General features: G+C 54.5%; 5 protein-coding genes across 5 annotated transcripts; 2 read left to right on the forward strand and 3 right to left on the reverse strand.

Moving 5' to 3' along the window:
* Window positions 1–214: 214 nt before the first annotated feature.
* Window positions 215–2,131, reverse strand: BU25DRAFT_363148 (uncharacterized protein). The gene is made up of 5 exons (XM_033703752.1): window positions 1,650–2,131; window positions 1,512–1,596; window positions 997–1,462; window positions 329–937; window positions 215–255 (listed from the first exon to the last, which is right to left on the reverse strand). Exons 1-5 carry the CDS (start codon window positions 1,766–1,768, stop codon window positions 230–232), a joined length of 1,305 nt encoding a protein of 434 aa, XP_033564191.1. The 5' UTR covers window positions 1,769–2,131; the 3' UTR covers window positions 215–229.
* Window positions 2,132–4,030: 1,899 nt separating this feature from the next.
* BU25DRAFT_438400 (Sec7 domain-containing protein) lies at window positions 4,031–9,248 on the reverse strand (the record flags this gene model as incomplete). The annotated part of the gene is made up of 3 exons (XM_033709060.1): window positions 4,031–4,677; window positions 4,729–6,458; window positions 6,509–9,248. 3 exons carry the CDS (start codon window positions 9,246–9,248, stop codon window positions 4,411–4,413), a joined length of 4,737 nt encoding a protein of 1,578 aa, XP_033564192.1. The 3' UTR covers window positions 4,031–4,410.
* Window positions 9,249–11,574: 2,326 nt separating this feature from the next.
* BU25DRAFT_489403 (translation initiation factor-like protein IF-2) lies at window positions 11,575–14,944 on the forward strand. Its single transcript, XM_033711421.1, has 3 exons — window positions 11,575–11,634; window positions 11,685–14,607; window positions 14,660–14,944. Exons 1-3 carry the CDS (start codon window positions 11,611–11,613, stop codon window positions 14,809–14,811), a joined length of 3,099 nt encoding a protein of 1,032 aa, XP_033564193.1. The 5' UTR covers window positions 11,575–11,610; the 3' UTR covers window positions 14,812–14,944.
* Window positions 14,945–15,414: 470 nt separating this feature from the next.
* On the forward strand, window positions 15,415–16,441 carry BU25DRAFT_456422 (uncharacterized protein; the record flags this gene model as incomplete). The annotated part of the gene is made up of 3 exons (XM_033710025.1): window positions 15,415–15,516; window positions 15,584–15,724; window positions 15,779–16,441. The coding sequence occupies 3 exons, from the start codon at window positions 15,415–15,417 to the stop codon at window positions 16,439–16,441; spliced, it is 906 nt and encodes a 301-aa protein (XP_033564194.1).
* A 154-nt stretch (window positions 16,442–16,595) lies between these two features.
* On the reverse strand, window positions 16,596–17,534 carry BU25DRAFT_408593 (uncharacterized protein). Its single transcript, XM_033705853.1, has 3 exons — window positions 16,963–17,534; window positions 16,802–16,902; window positions 16,596–16,749 (listed from the first exon to the last, which is right to left on the reverse strand). Exons 1-3 carry the CDS (start codon window positions 17,143–17,145, stop codon window positions 16,695–16,697), a joined length of 339 nt encoding a protein of 112 aa, XP_033564195.1. The 5' UTR covers window positions 17,146–17,534; the 3' UTR covers window positions 16,596–16,694.
* Window positions 17,535–18,853: the final 1,319 nt, after the last annotated feature.

The following is an 18,853-nucleotide window of genomic DNA, read 5'->3' on the forward strand; positions in this document are numbered from 1 at the left end:
GACCTGACTGGATGATGATAATAGTAGATGCATTTTGATAATAGTAGATGCATTTTGTCCTTGCTCTGGTGACCAATGCACCAATCTCGCCACCAATGTGACCCAGATGAAACTGCCTCAGAACGCCAGTTGCGTTGCCACATAGTACCCAAAGATATCTACAAAACCCAACCACATACGCCAAACGCAACCTCTCAACCATCAAGCGTTACTTTTCCCTCTCCAGACTCTACATCACATACAAAAGATCCGTGTCTGCCTCAAATCAGCAAACTGGACGTACAAGTCTGGGAGGGTAATATCTGGGGCGGAGCGGTGGGAAACTTACTCAACGGATGACTACAGCTCAGCTGGGGTTTCTGCTGATACTTGCCCTCGAGCTCATCGCGTATACTATTCAGCAGCTGGACATAGCTCTGATTCGGATTCTTCCTCAACGCGGTGATGAACGCCCAGCTCATGGCGCCCGTGGCCTCGCCCCCGATACTTGCGTCGGCGGAGGTTTGTTGGTCTTTGGAGCCGGACCACATGATCACGTCTGCCGGGGATGTCTTGGTGCGCAGGTTCTTCTTGTACACGTCGTCGCCTTGTGTTACTTTTTTGAAGAGCGAGGACGCGGTGGATAGCATGCCGCCGATGTCGTTCCTCGCGTAAGACGAAACGATACCGAGCAGGCCCTGGCCAGCCTCCTTCGCCAGGTTGGGCTCCTTGAGCACACCTTGGGTGCTGTAGATGTATGGTAGGTCGAGAGCGGAGCCGGAGTGGCACGAGTCGAAGATGGCGGTTAGGCGGACGCCGGGCTGGAGGGTGGACACCATGATGCGGTGCATCTCGTCGTCGACGATGTGGCCGGCAGTGCGGAAGTCGACGGGGTAGATTACTTCGTCGTAGCCGTCGTCTTCGTCGCCGTCGAGGTCTTTGGTTTGGCCGCCGTGGCCTGGTGGGCGTTAGTCACCTGCACTCCAACTATTCCGTCTAGGGAGAAGGATGACCTACCTGAGTAGTGGAAGAACAGCGAATCGTTCGGCCTCGCGTCCTTGACCAGCCAATGCATCGCCCTGAGAATATTCGCTTTTGTAGGCTGGCTCATGGGGTTCTGCTGATCGTCTGTGAGCGTCACCATATCCTCCCTCTTGTACCCAAAGAACTCGTTCAGGTACGTGCTCATGTTCTTGACATCGTTGATGCAACCGCGAAGCTGCCCTCGCTGGCCAAAATAGTTGATACCGATCAGCAGCGCTTTCCGTCGCCCGTTGCACGCCGAGTACTTGAAGGAGTAGCCGTTGGGCGCACCGTGGCCGAAGTTCTGTGCACCGGTGGGTGGTGGCGGTGGCGCTTGGTGGTTGCCGTGTGTCCACTGGTTGCTCGTCGCTGTGGGCATCATGCCGGGACGCTGCTGGTGTGAGGGAGGTCCTTGTTGGGGGACCTGTTGGCCGTATTGGCCGTATCCCTGTTGAGGTGGCTATTCCAGGTCAGCTCGTTGCTTACTCGACCACAGCTCAAAGACTGACCTGCTGGTACCCATACTGCTGTGGAGGAGGTGTTGATTGATAGCCGCCGTTGTACTGTGGCTGTCCGTAACCCTGCTGTGGTGGCCTACATCCCGTCAGCTTCCCATCCACGACTTCCGCCCATCCTTCATCACTCACGGCGCTCCGTAGCCCTGCTGTGGCGTTCCATATCCTTGCTGTGGTGGCCCGCCATAGTACTGCTGCTGGGGCGGCGGGCCGTAGCTGTTGTGGTACTGCTGTCCTGGGAATCCTGACATGGCGGTGGATGTGCGTGTATGTCGAAACTAGGTAGGTGGTTGGGCGCGTGGGCCGGAGTGAAGGACCGAGGTAGCTCTTAGCCAGCGATGCCTAAGGTGTAGCTCTTTCAGACGTTCCCAAGGAGGAATTGCGCGTGCAGATCCGGGGAAGATTCAGATGATAACAGACGTCAGGTCGTGAAGTGGACTGGCGTGCGGCTGAGTGTGACGATGTGGTCGAAAGATTCGTGCAGCGTCGGCGGGGTTGTTGGGTGAGACGGATGCTAGGGCTGAGAGATGGATGACAACACACGAACGGCTGTCCGGCTAGCGAGTCCCCGCTTTGGGCCTGTGGATCACTTTGCACGCGGTAGGAAGGGTGAGTGTCGATCACTCACGACGTGCCTGGGGACTGGTATAAAATAAGATGGTGAGCTGCAGAGACTGAGGAATCAGGGGCATGAGGTGCGGGTTCGCGGATAATAAGCAACTGCTTAAAGACGCCATGAACCCACTGCTGTGCAGCTCTGCGACTGACTAGCGCAAAAAGACGCGTCCTATACCGAAAGTCCTCGTGGAGATAACCGACCATTTCTTCTGCCCATCCAGATGCACCGAAATCTTCTACCCATGTCGAGTCGAGCCACGTCCACGGCGGGCACAGGACACTGCCGCTGTTGTTTCTCAAACGCTCTTGTCTCTAAACATCGATATCCCGTCTCTTGACCTTCGTGTCTTCTCCAGACTTGAAGGTCTGCATCCATCATGTCCACTAAACCTACGTGTCTTTCACAGCACTGCTTCTGCAAGACTGTATCACCGTGCCCTAACGCTCACCCAATTCTCATGCTCATTCGTCAGCCCTGCCTGCGTGAAGCTGCACAGAGTATTACCGTGCCAAGTTTGTCTCTCGTCAAGCCTCGCGTGGCTGTGGAAGGGCGGGAGCAGCATGCCATCGTTACATGCACACAGGGCTACGCGAACGGGCAGCCCGAGCCCAAGGGTCTCCTTATGATCACCGCATCCGGATCTGGCACCACAGGGTCCAAGGGTCGCCTCCCACGCAAACCATCAGACAAAATTGCGGTAAGCATCCGTACGGACTAAGCAGCAGCAAATCTAGTCTCTCGATCTCTGTTTGTGCCCTATAGACAATCAATACCACGCGCTGGAAACCTCTTTTCTGTGTCCAGGGCCCTCGTCCTTGCCTTCACCCCCGTCTCCCCCACGGCCCGGAGGCCAGGAACCTCGCATCCGCATCGAGCTGATCCGCCCCAGCATGCCATCTTCATTGAGTATTTTCTGCGGCTACTGAAGATCACAAGGCCAGCAACACCACGGGATTGTCGCTGCAGAGCATCACTTCCGTCAGCCTGCAGCTCAAGCTGCCCAATTGATCCATTCCAATCGCTGCTGCTGCCACATTCATCTAGACAGCCTCTCTTGCTGACATCTCGGTGCAGAAAGGACTAGGCAGGGGTAAGGAATGCGGACGAGCTGAGGTCTGGCGCGTTGGCGCTAGAGCAGTCCAGACCGGACTCTTGGGAGCGACCAGCACGCACGCGAGACTGTGGCTTGCGCAGAGAGCTGTAGCGCCAGCATGGAAGATTATGACTCGTGTAGGCTGTATGCTTGCCAACGGCCTCACCGAGCCTTTCGTTGTCATTGGACGAGATCCGACCATTTACGGTGCTGCTGCGACTGCAAGGCGCCAGTATACGGCACCAAAGCGTGCTTATGAAAGCGCGAGCTGAGATCAATTGGGAGCTACTGTAGCTTGGCGACGGCAGAGGGGTCGGTTGGCTGCTGCCAGGCGTCATGGACTTGTGACAATTGCATGCTTGCATAGCCTCTTCAGAGCGTTAGAGCGTTTAGAGCGTTGCGAGCGTTGTAAGGCGTGTCACATCGGTACCTAAGCTACGGTGAGGCTGGGAAGGTGCCCGCTTGGTTGCACTTGAGCTGAGCATGAGCAGTGATCAGTAGTTCACCCACACGAGTGGATGGACCGTTAATCCAACGTTGTAGCTTATCTCGCACATGGACTTTGCTCCGCCTCATCAGTGGGCACGTATGACGAGCAGCAGCGTGTAGGGTGACAGAAGCTGAAGCCAAGTTCATGCGGCTCGAATTAGAGGCTGAACTGACGTCAAGGCACGTCGAGCTGAAGATGCAATGCAAGGACGATCTGGGGTAAAGCGGTGAATTGAGGAAAGCGGTGAATTGAGTAAAGCGGTGAATTGAGTAAAGCGGGGGGGGGGGGGTATATGATGTCTGAGTCTTTACCATCTCAAGAATCTACCAAATGCTTCCACCAAATACGGCGTCTTCCACCCATATCAAGGTAAAATGGATCCTCCGGATTGTAGTCCCAAACCGCTCCAGGTGAACAATACGTATACATGATGCTTCGTAACTTTTCTTTCGACACCAGAAAGATAGTAATGTCGTGACCATGCAAGATGCAGAATGGAAGTAAGAAGGGGATATTACAAGGATATAGAGCATCAAGCTATCGAGTGAGGACGCTCTCTCAGCGTAACTTTAGATGAATGAAGCAATCGTAAACGCCGCATCGTTCGTCGAAGAGGTGTAAGGCCTGAACAGTACATGAAGAGATTCGTCAGTATATGCAAAACAACAAGCGTAGATAAATGTAGGAAAGATTAGGCGTTGATGGGCTCGGAAGCTTTCGGGGCTTCTTTCGCACCATCAACTTCGTCTGACGGTGAGCACCCGGCTGCACCATCGTTCGTTGCCAGACGCGCTTCTCCGTTGGCCTCCCGCTCGGCGTAAATCCTCTCTTTCTGATTCTGTGCAAGAGTCAATGTGTCGATGTATGTGCGAAACTTGACAATCTCCTTGAGAAGATACTGCGACTTGCGCTCCCAGTTGGCCATTGCTTTCGCGGCATTGGGGTGCCGTGGAGAGAACTGGTGGTCGAGTCAGTCAAAGATCGTAAGATATGAGCGGACGGTATTTACAGTGATGAGCAGAGGCGCCCTCAATTCGTTGTGATGCGCCAGCTCTCCTTCAATATTTTTGATGTAGTCGGTAAGAGCTCTCAGTTGATCAACTTCCATCAGATTGCTAGCCATCATGCTCGCAGTCGGTGGACTCCAATCAAAAAGAACAACCTTATCGCCAGGGAGCCTAGCCCTTGGTGCGCCTGTCGCGTGGTCCATCGAACTACGAAGAGAACTTGCCACGCTAGGACGAGGCATGTGGCCCTGAATCGAAGGGGTGCTGTCCTGTCGAATCAAGGCTGGGTTGATCACGTTCTCACCCCAACCATATTCCATGCTACTTACACCGCCAGTGAGAGGTTCTTTTGATAGCCTGGCAGACCAGTAGTTGGCGGTAGATACGAACTCGCGGACGATGTCAGGTGTGCCGACTTGGAAGAGGTGAACAGCGCCCGTTGGAAGCGACAGTGCCCATACATGAGGCCTTGTCTTAGAATAGCCTGGGGGTGGTAGAGCACTGGCGATAGTCTGTCGCAACGGGAAAGCTTCCAGAACTTCGGCGTTGTCCATCCAGTTGCCGCCACCAACGATGCCACCAGCAGCTGGCTTGGCCTTGCTCTTCATCCGCGCAGACTTTGAGTTCATGCTGAAAGAGAACAGACGCATGTAGCCCTTCTCAATGACAGCAAAGTTCTCGCTCCAGTTTCGGTCTTTAGCCTTCCTGTCGACTGTTTCTAGGTGATGCTTATGTTTCAAGATACCTTCCTTGGCCCAAGGCGCACCGACAAGCTCAAGGGACTCGTCTTCGAGGAGTGGTGCTGCGCGAGCAAAGTCTTCGTCACTAGCAATCGTCATGCCTTCTTCGCGGATGATGGCTTGGCTGAGGGCATTGGCGAAACCGATAGCCTGCTGGTAGTCGCCAGCAGCAAAGTGCGAGCCAAGCGAGTCCACTGACATGGATGTGCCCGTCTTGCCATACGAGTAGCGGCTCCAGGTACTTGACCCTGCAGGGGTCCAAACCGACGTGTCGTCCAGGCTGGTGCGGCTGGATGCCACTGTTGATGCAGGATACAGCCTCTGCTTGGAACGGTTCTTCGAGGCCCAACGAGCTCCTACGCTGCGGAAGTCGGCTTGCGGACGCCCACGGTAGCTAGTCGTATCTGAAGGCGCTTTACTCAAAACACTGGGCGTGCGACGCAGCATGCCGGCCACCGAGAGGTTATTGGATGAAGACTGGTGGTGAACAGTCAAGTCGGAGGCTCCATGGAGAGGTAGGCGTTGTTTGCGAATCGACTCGTAGAACTCCTTGAGCACTGTCTCGATCTGGAATTCCCACCCCTTCATTGGGCCTTTATACGGTGTGTTGATAAGGGTGTTCGACTCAGATGCGACAGAGTCAAAAGACAATATGCCCTCCGAGCCGCTTCTGATAGGTGGTTTGACTGACAGTCGGCTTCGTGCTCGCTTGCCTTCTGCTGTCTCCTCGGTCACATCTGCAGGGAAGGTTGTCTGCTCGCCACTGGGAGTTGTTGGTTCTGACTTCTCGTTCCATGGGAGGGAGCCCCTGCGGAAATGAGTTGATTTAGGCCGCAATGTCTCGTCTGCCTTGATCGCATCTTGGCAGACTCGAGTTACGGTTGGCAGAGTGTTCCTTACGAACTGGCTGCGGGTCATCCTGGTCTCGATATCAGCTACGTGCAGATCCGTGTTAAGCAGCAGAATCGAGTAGCAGATAGTGTGAACAACGTCTAATCTAGTGTTAGTGTATCTTCTCTGCACAGGTGATTTGACTACACACCGACTTCCTTGAACCCATGATTGGGGTTGCACTCGCACCATCGCTCTGAAAGACTCATCAGAATGCGATCGACCTGCTGAGTCTCAGCCTTCAGTACGAGCTTGCCACACATGTCACGCATCGCAGCAAGGATAGTGAAACCAGTCCAGTCGAAGAGGTCCATGAACGCTTTGCGGGTGCGCGCACTGCTGAGGGTGACATCACCAAGGAGAGCAGCAGCTTGCGACTTTTGCAGAGCTGACTCGTTTCCATTGAAGATCCTCAATGCACGCTCTCTGTCGGCATCGGTGGGTTCAGGATGCGTTGAGCGGTCCTCGACGATGGAAGGCATGGTCGTGTCTGAATCGCGGGTCTCGATATGAACTATAGGCAGGCTTGTCGCAGAATGGAACACATCGTTTGGTGATGAAGGTGAGGTCACGTCTGGTGTGACAGGTACTGACTGCTCCTGAGGTTGCGGGGATGAGCGTGCGCCTTCCAAAGGCAGCTGCAGGCTGTCAGCACCGTCAACAGGCGACTCTTCGGCCACTGTGGTATCGAGCCAAACGCGTCTTGCACTCGGGCTCCGGCCTCTTGCTTTCTTTTCGTCCTGTGTAACGACCCAGCCTTCTTCTTCAGCTGCTGATGCTGGTTGCGAAGCAGACCCGCTGCCAGACGTCACCCTCGCGCTAGGTGTCAGTAGTCCAGTCTGGGGTTCTCCGCGTGCTTTGGGTTCGCTCGTTCCTTCCGTCGCAGTTTGGTTGAGTGACGAAGAGGTGGGGCCAGGACTGAACTTCCGCATTCCAACCGCGTCACTGGGTTCGTGTACGGGGGTCGCGCGTCCACTTCGGTCTTCGTTGCAGCTGCTACTGTCTGCAAGGAAGGTATCTTCCTGCGGTATCACCACAGCTGGTGCTGGTTTTCCATGCTTTACCTTAAGCTTCAGTTTGGGGCTGCTTGTGCTTTGTAACTCTGAGCTCTTCACTTGTTCGCTGCGAGACGACGGAGGAGGTGAGCCATCTCGAGGACTTTGTTTCACGGTGCGCACTGTTGCATCTTTATGAGGTTTGTAGCCAGGCGAGAATCCTTGGGGACGCTCACCATTCTTCTCGCCTCCAATTCGTTGATGCTCGCGAGTATCGTAAAATTTCTCACCTGTAACTGGAGACTCAACCAGATACGGGTTCATAACCTGGCGTAAACTGCTGACACTTGGGCTCGGCTGTGCAGCAATGAACGGCTTCGAGGGAGGTGCAAATTCAAGAGACATTATTGGAGGCTTCGTGGTTTCCGAAATGGACTTCTTGCGCCTCCTGAAGAAGGACGAGGGTTTTTTGGCCAAAACAGGTGGTGCGGGTGGCTGCATCTCGTTTGAATGCGCTACAGCAGTCTGTGGCATCTTGGGTAAGGATTTTCGCTGATTAGCGATGTGCGCATTATTACTAGGTGTTGTTCGCGGTCGGTTATTAGAGTATATCGAATCGATCTCAGCAGGTCGCAGTTGAGAGGAGGCCAAAGGCTCCATAGGTGCCGTATTTGAGGCATGAGAAGAAACCGTTGGCTGTGCTTGAACTTTTGAAGAGCTTCCGCCGAACACTCGCCTGAAGAAGCCCGGCCTTTCTTTAGGTGCAGGAGCAGGGTCTTGGGATCCAAAAAGTGACTTTCGCGTTCCCACGGTTGGAGCTGGCGCCGTTGATTCCTGGAATACTGGTACGGATGGTAGGTCACGCAACGTGCTAGCATTGACAAATTCCTGCGCCTGAGCTCTCATGCTTGGCTCGAGCTGACTCTTACCTTTCCTCAAGGTTCTGTAACTCGTGTTCGAATGGACACTACCCCTGCGACGAGGTACAGGAGCCATAGGAGGTGCATATGCTGGCTGCAGAGGAGATTGTGCAACAGTCGACTGCGATGGTGGCTGCTGTCTCCTGGGCCCTGCGGGGATGGTAGGTTCAGGAGCAGCGTCGTAGTCCTGGTCGTAGTTCATATAGGCAGTTCTCCCCCTATCTAAGACGGAATCGTTGTTCACAGAGGGCATACCAGATCTGTTGCTGTGATCGAAGCTGGCAGAACGCTTTCCAAAACCCAAACGATGTGTGCCCAATATGCCAGTCTGCCCAAAATCCATGCTCGACGAGCCGCTGCTCTTACTGCCCTTGTTGGCGCCGCCTCTCATATGTGCTGTCTGCTGATACTGCCCGTATGCACCGTTTGCTTGTCGCCGTGCATAAGGGTCTCGTGCGCTTCCATTCCTGTTCGTGGGCGAGGCAACGTTGTTGCTGCTGTTGCTTCTTCGTGCGCGCGAGTGGGATGGGAATCGAGGCGTCGATTCGTCGACGTGTAGGTCGTAGTCAGAGGAGCCAGACGTCGTGTACGTGTGCCCTCGATTGCGATTCCCTGGTGGTCTGTATGAGTTGTCTGTGATGAAGAAGGAATCGTCTTCACGCCTGCCGCTCGATGATGCGCCGCCAAACATGTTCCCTGTCGAGAATTGGTCTAGTGAAAGCAGCATGTTGTCGACCACCGAGTCCCGTGCAGTAGCTCCCTCGGCGAAAGAGAGGTCGTGGGAGTCGCGCAGCTGGTCTGGCTCTGATTCGGCCCTCGAGTCTCTTGCATTGTCCACGGGCGTCGCATCGTCGAAGAAGGTTTCCTGTCTCGGCGGGTTCGTGTTGAGTGCGCGCATGGTCCCGTTTGCCCTGTGTGTCCTGGACGGACCCGTGGGAGTGGTCGGCCGGTCGTCGTCGTGCGCGAAGCCTGGCATGGAGGCTGGTGGTTCACAGATGGAATGTCTGCGTCGAGTAGTCTCCCTGGCTGGGGCGCTGGAGCATCCTCCGGGGCAGTCGCGCAGCACCAAGACGGCAGAATGCAAGCAACTGTCGTCGGTCCTCGTGGTAGACGATGGCACGCGCAGGTGCAGCGGGTGGTGTAGCTTCAATTGCGGGTGGTCGCGCAAGAAGCTCGCGCCGTCACTCGTGGGCCGTTACTCGTCGCCAGCAGCGGCAGCCGGCCTTCAATACCACAATGCAGAATAGTCTGCTCGCATGATATAAAGCAGAAACAGCGGCCTGAGTGGTCCGCGCGCTGGTCGATGCGGGGACGCGGGTCAGGGACGAGGAGGCGCTCAGGGGGTTCTCTAACAGTCGGCGTTGTAACTCCAAGCTGCAGCCCGGTAAGGCCAAAAAAAAAGCCGCGCGTGGAGGCTAACGCTGCACTTATGCTTTCTCGCAGCAGAGCCAGTTTAGGCGCCGCAACCTGCAGATTAAAATGGGAGAGCAAGAAGAAGAGTGAGATACAGCGCGGTGACAGCGCGTCCAACGGTCGAGTATTTGGGAGATGCTGAGATGCTGACTGGCAATGGTCCCGGTCGGACTATCAACTTTTCAGGACGACGTGCAGTTGCTCACACTAATTCTGTGGACATCCCTGCCTACCCTGACTTAAGGACCGTACGCTGCGAGTCAATCCATCTTGGAAGGCATTGCGGCCAAGTCAAGCCTGAGTTGCAGCTGCCGGTCTGCTCCTGCATCCGGTTCTCGCATAGATTCCACCCTTCTGCTCGACCATCTGCCGCACACCCTCATGAAACGCGACGATGGTAACTTGCATCAAATGCGGCGAATCAGCCCCTCTCGTTTCTTCGCTTGCGCCTTTCAGGGGACCGTCACCATCCCTGCTCCTGTCATTCAGCGGACGCACCTTGACCAATTCGGAACCACGCCGTAGACTTGCCATGTTAATGCGCCGGTATATTGGCTCCACCTGCAGCGTTCCTGGCGAGGAACGGCCAGCTCCAAGAGATCAATACTCGACGCAGCAGCTTGTGATACGTCGACGCGGAGAACAGCACCGGCTCTGGCATGAACCGATGTTCATTCGATGATCATCTGTGGCGGCGCACTAGCCGGTCTTTAAGCCTCCCATAAGTTCTCCTCGTCGATTGCAGAGAAAGCGTTGGACTAATACGAGACGTCCGCCAGCGAGGCGTCCAATATCCGCGTCGTACCGAATCTCGGGCTGCTGCAAGACGACTTCTCGTCTGTTGGCGCTAGAGACTTCCTTTGCATTCCTACGCAACTGGAATGTCACTTGAGATTGCAGTCCTTTAGTTCGCAAGATAAAGTTTTGACCGCGTACTGGAACAGATGTCGAACAACTTGATCTGCGTATCATACGTCAGCAGCGGTTGTCGGTCAGACCGAACTCCTGTTCGACGACTTGTAGCATCTACCGGCGGCTCAAGTACAGCGTGTGCCAACGCCCAAGCATCATAGGTCCAGCTCCAACATTGTCGAAATCTAGCTATTTAAAAATGCATCCAATCCTGTAGGCATACGTTGAGGTAGAAGAGACAGACATCCTGCGATGGAATCAGGTTTGGCGCCAATGTTTGCAAAGCAGTGAATTGACATCTTCTGGAGTTGTTCAAACATGTGAACTTGTATCCTCCCACAGCTACCTGCTGACATTTCCTTTGCCAACTGCATAGTGATTTCGCCTATCATGGCCTCTTCAAACACTAAAGGATATACTTCCAATCTGTTCAGACTTTTTTACACGATCACCAGTAACCTTATGAACAATGGAAGCGCTTTCGAGTATCTTCGCACATCAGCATCCAACCAAGTGACCGACTATGGCAACAGCAACCACTGTATCTACACATCATCTGGGGCGGTCAGATGCCATAGACCGATGTATATATACCTGAGCTGCCCGCTGACGATAGCTCGATAAGAGGAATGATGCCGTCGTCGTGTCTCAGGTTTTTGAACATGGTGGAGTGCATCATTGAACCACAAGGCACAGACTGGTAACAGCAGCGTCTTCCATGCTCAGACAGACTGTAGCAATTGCTCGCGAGCTGGCATGAGAAAATAACAGGCGACGCTCGATAACCCACCATTGAACATGAACCCGAGATCTGAACCCCAAGGTCGCCCTGATTGATGTATTGCAGTCGCGCATCATCTTGCGCGTGAGTGGTGGTCTTTGTCGCGCTAATTGCGGGCGGAGACGGAGGTCGACAGGGGTGCTGACCGCTAGCTACGGAGACATGGTTGATGTCAAAACTTCTGGACGAAAGCTCACGACAGCATCGTCCATTGAACTGTACTATCGCCATCATGCGCCGCGCACAGGGACTCCGGGTATGCTGCATCCCCATCAAACGATCATGACTAGTTTACTGATTTGATAGGTCTCTTCGACCCGCGACATCTGCATCTTCTGCGCCACTCGACAATTGGCAACTGCGAATGCGCCCCTTCCTACGACATCGACACAACGAAGATACCTGAACTCATCAAGTAGAGTGTCTCAAGCCGAAGCACAACTCTTCAAAAGCGACGATGCACCTGCACGGCCACTCACCCAGGCAGAGAGGATGCGAAAAGCCCTACTGGCATCGTCGACAGCAGCACCTGCAGCCTTACAATCTCCTCAGGGCGGCTACATGTCGCCTGCGCAGAGGGCGAGAGCCACACTGGGTGCCCAAGAGTCTCCAAGGTCACAAAGCCCAGCGCAACGGCAACCGCAGCAGGACAGACGTGCACCCAACCGGGGTGGCTTATTCGATGGGATGGGCCGAGATCAGAACAGGTCTGCACCTATGGCTCGGAGAGTAGGCAACGATGGCCGTTTCGACTCAAGACCAGCGCAACGGGATCGCTTTAGGGTGAACATGGACTCAAAGCCACAGTTCGACACGCCGTCCTTTGGTTCGGGGCATCTGAGGAGGAGAAACGAACCTCAATTTGAGCTTGCGCAAGCATTTCAAGATCAACACAGGAGGCCGCCCGTACGTGCGACACCGAGCAGGGGCAAGTTGGATCAGTCCGAACTGGACAAGTTGTTGGGCAATAACACCAGTCAAACCCGATCCTCAAGGCCATACCAACCGCTCGCAAGGAACTCCAACGCACAACGGAAATGCTTCAACTGCGGTTCACCAGATCACATGAGCGCTGCTTGCCCGAACAAGCCTACGTTCCGTGAACGACCGAACGCCCAGCGATCCACAACAGGTGGGACAACGACATATCAACCACCACAATCCAATCGAACAACGACGTACCAGCCAGCGCAGGCCACACCTGAATCTTTGGCAGATGCTGCAAACGAGTGGGTGAGCAAGAGAGCGTCTAAGCTGGAAGTGGAACCCCAGAGCTATCAGGCTGAAGAAGAGTGGGACAACAAACGCCGTGATGTTGAAAAAGAGCGACGACGAAGACGATTTGAGATAGACGACGAGCCTACGGAGGTGCGCAATCGCTACGAAGAGCCCGAGCGCCGTAGAGCTGGCGGCCGAAACAGCAGACGCGTGATGCGAGACGCAGAGGAGGATGACATTGAGGATCGTTTCATCAACAAGAAAGAGCAGAAGCGTCTGCGCAAGGAGGCGAAGAAGGCAGCGCGATTGGAGAAGGCTGAACCAACACCTATCACTTTGCCTGAGTACATCAGCGTGGCAAACTTGGCTGGAATGCTGAGGCTGAGAGTGGAGGATTTCGTCACGAAGTTGGAAGAGCTTGGTTTCGAGGATGTGCAGGCTACCCAGGTTCTCAACGCCGAGCATGCAGGCCTCATTGCCCAAGAGTACAACTTCGAGCCTACCTTCCTGGGCGAGCATGAGGATGGTGATCTCTACGCTGCTCCTGAGATCACACCAGAGGAGTATGCTGAGCTACCTGTAAGACCGCCCGTTGTCACTATCATGGGCCACGTTGATCACGGGAAAACTACGATTCTTGACTACATGCGCTCGACAAGCGTGGCAGCTGGCGAATTTGGTGGTATCACCCAGCACATCGGTGCCTTCAGCGTACCTCTGGCCAACGGCAAGCAGATCACATTCCTTGATACACCTGGCCACTCAGCTTTCGAGACGATGCGCGCCCGTGGTGCCAACGTTACGGATATTGTAGTCTTGGTGGTTGCAGCCGATGACTCAGTCATGCCACAGACAGTTGAAGCCATCAAGCATGCTCAAGCGGCGAAGGTGCCCATCATTGTTGCGATCAACAAGATGGACAAGCAGCAAGCCGACCCCGACGCCGTCAAGCTGGATCTCGGCCGTCACGGTATCGAAGTTGAAGACTTCGGTGGAGACGTTCAGGCCATACCCGTCAGTGGCAAGACTGGACAGGGTATTCCCGATTTGGAAGAAGCGATTTCGACACTATCCGAACTGCTCGACCACCGCGCAGATCCCCAAGCCAACGTCGAAGGCACCGTCCTCGAAGGCACAACCAAAAAATCCGGTCGAGTAGCCACCGTGCTCGTCCGCAGCGGCACTCTTCGTCAAGGCACAGCCCTCGTCGCAGGCACAACATGGACACGCGTCCGCAGTCTCCGCAACGGAGCTGGCGTGATGGTCAAAGAAGCCGGCCCCGGTATTGCCGTCGAAGTCGACGGCTGGCGCGACCAGCCCATTGCCGGCGACGAAGTCCTGCAAGCCGGCGACGAGCAACAAGCAACCTCTGTCTCGCAGCTCCGCACCGAGAAGCTCGAGCGTGAGCAAATGGCCAAGGACATGGAAGCCATCAACGTCGCGCGCCGTGAAGAAGCCGAGCGTCGGGAAGCCGAGGCAGCAAAACAAGCAATTGAAGGTGGTGAAGCTCCAACTGAGGAAATCAAAGACAAGAGTCCCGAAGTCGTATCCTTCATCATCAAAGGCGACGTCTCGGGCTCCGTCGAAGCAATTATTGACTCCATCTCCGCGCTCGGCAACGCCGAAGTCAGCACCCGCATCTTACGGCACGGCGTCGGTCCGCCCTCAGAATTCGACATCCAGCATGCCGCCGACGCACAAGGCCACATCGTGAACTTCAATACTACGATTCCCGCGCATGTGTCCAAGCTCGCGGAAGAGAAGGTCGTCAGAATCTTCGATAGCAATATCATCTACCGCACCGTGGAGATGGTCAAGGATCTGCTGAGCGAGAAACTCGCGCCGAGCATTATCCAGAAGGTCACTGGCGAAGTCGAGATCGCAGCGGTTTTCGAGATCGGGCTGGGCGGGAAGAAGAAGATGAAGGTCGCGGGCTCGAAGGTGCGCAACGGCGTCGTCGAACGTGGCAGCAAAGCCCGTGTTCTCCGTAATGATACCATTATTCACGATGGTAAGTTTCTCACTCTGGTTTTGGGTTGTGAGTGTCTGCTAATGTGATGCAGGTACCATTGACAATATCAAGAACCAGAAGAAGGATGTTGAATCCATGCGCAAGGATACAGAGTGCGGTATCTCGTTTGCTGGGTGGGAGGATTTCAAGATCGGGGATAAGATTCAGTGCTACGAGGAGACGCAGCAGAAGAGGACTTTGTAGGATAAGATATGTGTATGATATCTTGGTTGAGCGATACTGCTTGTACATGCTTTGTGTGGGTATGAGTGGCATTGGGACAGGGTTTGCATTGTATAACCAATCTCGGGTGTACAGATACTAGATTAGATTCATGTAGGATAGATCTATACTGCTCCCTTCAGGATGCTTGAGCTTTTCAGCGGAAACTTCTTTATCTGGTAGGTAAGGCATGTTGTGGTTGCCTCCTTTGTACCCCGATTCTCGAGTGCGAAGTCCTCTTCGTCAGCTGCATCCAGTAGTCCTGCGTTGAGCAAAAAGCCTCCTTCCCCAGACTGTCAGGGGCTGACTGCAGAAGAGCTACGGCTGCGTAGTAGCCGACAAGCAAAGTTTTTGGTGCAGTATGTCGAATGATATTTAAATCGCCGATAAGGTAGGGCCGTACATGACCTGTGCACATATAGTGTCCTCCATTACGCCTATCAATACCTCCATGAGTGTAGTTCTAGTGGTTGGAAGTCTGCTGACTGCCTCCAGTTCAACCTCTTACCCCCTGATTCAGCCACGTTGTGACTTTCTTCCCCGTCCTTCTTTCGCTTTCCTTCTTTTTTTTTTCACGGTCAACACATGTCGCCACCCAATGATCCCAAAGTCATGGAGGGTCACGGTATCTCCCTGTCTGACGAGCTCATACCGTATTGCCGCGAGCTGTACGAGCAGTTCCAGCCGGTGATCCAGGAAGATCCGCGCAAGCGCGATGTCATTGTCTGGGTAGCTGATCTCCTTTCATGTGAAGAAGACGCATGTGCTTGAAGTCCTGGAAGAGCGCGAATACCGCATCGATACTGGCAAAGCTATGACTGCAGGCACGACCGAGCAAAGTGTCGTTGAGGGCAGCGTGGAGGTTGTCAATGCTGCCAGCTCGGACGATGATTCAGTAACAAGGTGGTTGTAGATGGCACGGAGATCGTAGTTGCTCATCGAGATGTAGTGCCGGCACCGACAACAGCCCACACGAAGCATCCTCTCCCTCCGCGTCCACCTGCTCAGGTGCCCGAAGCCAAGCAGAAGGGTCGCGCGAACACGAATGTCGCCGCCAAAGTACCACAGGAGAAGAAGACCTCAAGTCAGAAGTCGGCCGACTCCCTCCAGGCTCCACCGCCTACTTCAGGACCGAAGCACCCCAAAGACGTTATCAGCTCCAAGTGGCTCCGCTGCTGCCAAGAAGCCCGAGTGCAAACCTTGTGTAGACGACTGGAAATACAAGCACTGCGAGCACTGGAACAAGCTGTACCACGAGAAGTGCCGCACGCGAGACAAAGACACCGACAGAGACTGCAAAGGCAGGCGCAGCTGGAAAGACGACGTTCTCTGCGTGCAAGAAGACGATGGCAAGCGCTACCACAACATGATGGGTAAGTATAAGGGAGACTGGTACTGTGGAGAGCGCGAGCTCTGGAACTTCGCCAGCAGAAGCATGTGCCACGCTTGCACGACTACATCCGATGAGGCCGAGTATGTCATGGGTGATGACGACGCTCTCAAGGATGCACCGCCTCCTCCACCGTCTCCTGAGCATAGGAGCGATGCGCAGAAGAAGGTGATCTTCGATGTCAATGGACGCTTCATTACACCAAGGAAGAAGAAGTGGTGAGGACATAGTGAAGGGCATTTTGAAGGCTTGGAAGAGGTTTTGGGACAGTGCAATATAGGAAAGATGGATGGAATACCTCCAGGGTCAGATATGGATGTTTGGGAATCAGTGTTACGGCCTTGGATGCTGTCGGCATGGACTTGTACAACGTGTCTTCTCTTCTTTGTTCCGCGCCCTCAGCGGGGCTTCTGAGGGCCCGGTCGTCACAGTAGGTCTTGGCGTAGTCTCCAGAGTAATACAGAGGACGACGAACTCACATGTCCTCCATCTTGTATACTTCATATGCCGGCTCTTCATACGGGTGTGCCCTATCCCGCTCATCAGCAATAATGTCTGCCAAGTCGAATCATCGCGACTTACTTCCTCAATGCAGCCACTGCTTCGACTGCAGTATCTCTGCCAAGACAGATGGCCTCCACTCGATATTCTTCGACTTCCTCCAGTGTACCAACCTTGCCTATCTACATAGCATCAGCACTACTCCAATACTACGACGCGAGTATGCCCAAGCGGTAACGTACATGCGGGTTGGCAGCATCACCCGGTCTGAACTGCCCTGTGCCCTTGGATGTGAAACAGCATTCAGTATAGCCGCCAGAACCTGGGAAGCGGCCAGCGCCTGCGGCGAAGACGGCGGTCTTGCAGGCTTGGAGGGCGCTGGGTGGGACGAAAAAGACTAACTTGAATTTCTGGAGAGTGCACATGTTGGAAAGTTATGAAGACGGTGAGCTTGTTCGGAGGACTGTTGGAGAGATGGAGTGATGAGATTCTTGGGACGTGTGGGGTTGAAGTGGGAAAGCGGCTGCACCTGCTCTTTCGAGAAATATCGACCTGCATAAGGCTCAACTCGCAGGGCCTTGGTGTTCAATTGAGAGAAGAAATACAAAGGACTTTTCTCCTTGTAAACTGAAGAAACCGGGATGCAGAAGATTGGATGGATGATGAGAAGCGACGGTTTTGCTACGACGTCTATTGTTAGTGTATCTCGAGGGATGCTACAAAGACACCTTGACAATTTCGTAGCACCCACGACGTGAACAGCTGCGAGACCCGTACAAATGAGACAGTGCAGATCACAGCGGTGCAAGAAACGTTCGCCATCCCTCAGCAAGAACTACTTTCCTTGATGAAGTCGAATGCGAGGTGGGGCAGGGAAGGCGCGACACGTGCTAGCGTGTTGTGTTGGTCTGTGCGCCGTAAACACAGGCTCGGGCAAGTGTGGAGCAAACTCACCCACCAGACGGTCATCTCGACACTCACTAACTCACAGAAGACGCGAAAATGGCTCCGGCGGCTCCCCGGCAGTCCACGCGCGCGACGCGCCGCAAAGCGCCCGTTGTCGACGAGTCCGACAACGATGAGAACAGAACACCTACCTCAGAGACTAGGGAAGAGGAGGAAGACGAGGAGGAAGAGGAAGTCACACCAGCACCGACACCACTGAAAACCGGCAGAGGGCGCGGGCGCCCAAGGAAGAGCGCAGCGCCGGTAGCCGAGAGCGTAGCGCCCAAGACGACCAAGACAACAGCACCAAAACCCAGAGGGCGGCCCAAACGCGCGACTGAGGCCGTTGAACCGTCGCAGACAGAGACGCCTCCCGAAAGCAGCCCTCGACCAGCTGCGCCCGCAAAGACTGTGCCTAAGAAGCGCGGGCGGAAGCCGCAAGTGTCAGTCGAGAAAGACAATATAGAAGAAGGTGGGCAATCCCTTACAACAGACCTCTCGAATACCGAACCAGAATCTAAGCCTTTACCAGCAGTAGAATCTGAGTATGAGGTCAAGGAAACGTCTGCTACCCCTGCTCCCGATGTCGAACCTAGCGAAGCGGGAGATCGAACGCCCAGAGCCGCACAAACATCAGAAGCTGAGGAGGCGACGCCCAGAATCGGTACTGCTGTGAAGCGACAGAGAATCGAAGTTGTGGTCAAGTCAGAGCCCACAGAAGACACCACCATACAAAGCACTGTAGAGGAGGAAACAGTCGTGGCTGAGCCAGCAGCTAAGGCCAAAACACCAGAGGCAACACTAAAGCCATCAGAGATTCCCGATGCGACAGCCCCATCACAACCGCCGCCAACGCCACGGATGGTCGAGAAGGTCAACGCAAATCATACAGTGCTGGATAGGCCAATGGACATTGTTGCCAAGAGGCGAGCAGCAGCAGCGCCGCTGTCACAAGAACCAGCTCCACCGAAGCAGCGCACAGTTATCACATGGCTGGTGTTGACAAATTTCAAGAGTTACGCTGGGCGACAAGAAGTTGGCCCTTTCCACTCTTCATTCTCGTCTGTGGTTGGACCGAACGGTTCGGGAAAGTCCAATGTCATCGACTCATTGCTGTTTGTCTTCGGTTTCCGTGCCAGCAAAATGCGACAAGGCAAGATTTCAGCACTTATCCACAACTCGGCCCAA

The sequence above is a fragment of the Macroventuria anomochaeta genome, assembly GCF_010093625.1.
Source record: "Macroventuria anomochaeta strain CBS 525.71 unplaced genomic scaffold BU25scaffold_8, whole genome shotgun sequence".
In the NCBI taxonomy this organism is placed as follows: domain Eukaryota; kingdom Fungi; phylum Ascomycota; class Dothideomycetes; order Pleosporales; family Didymellaceae; genus Macroventuria; species Macroventuria anomochaeta.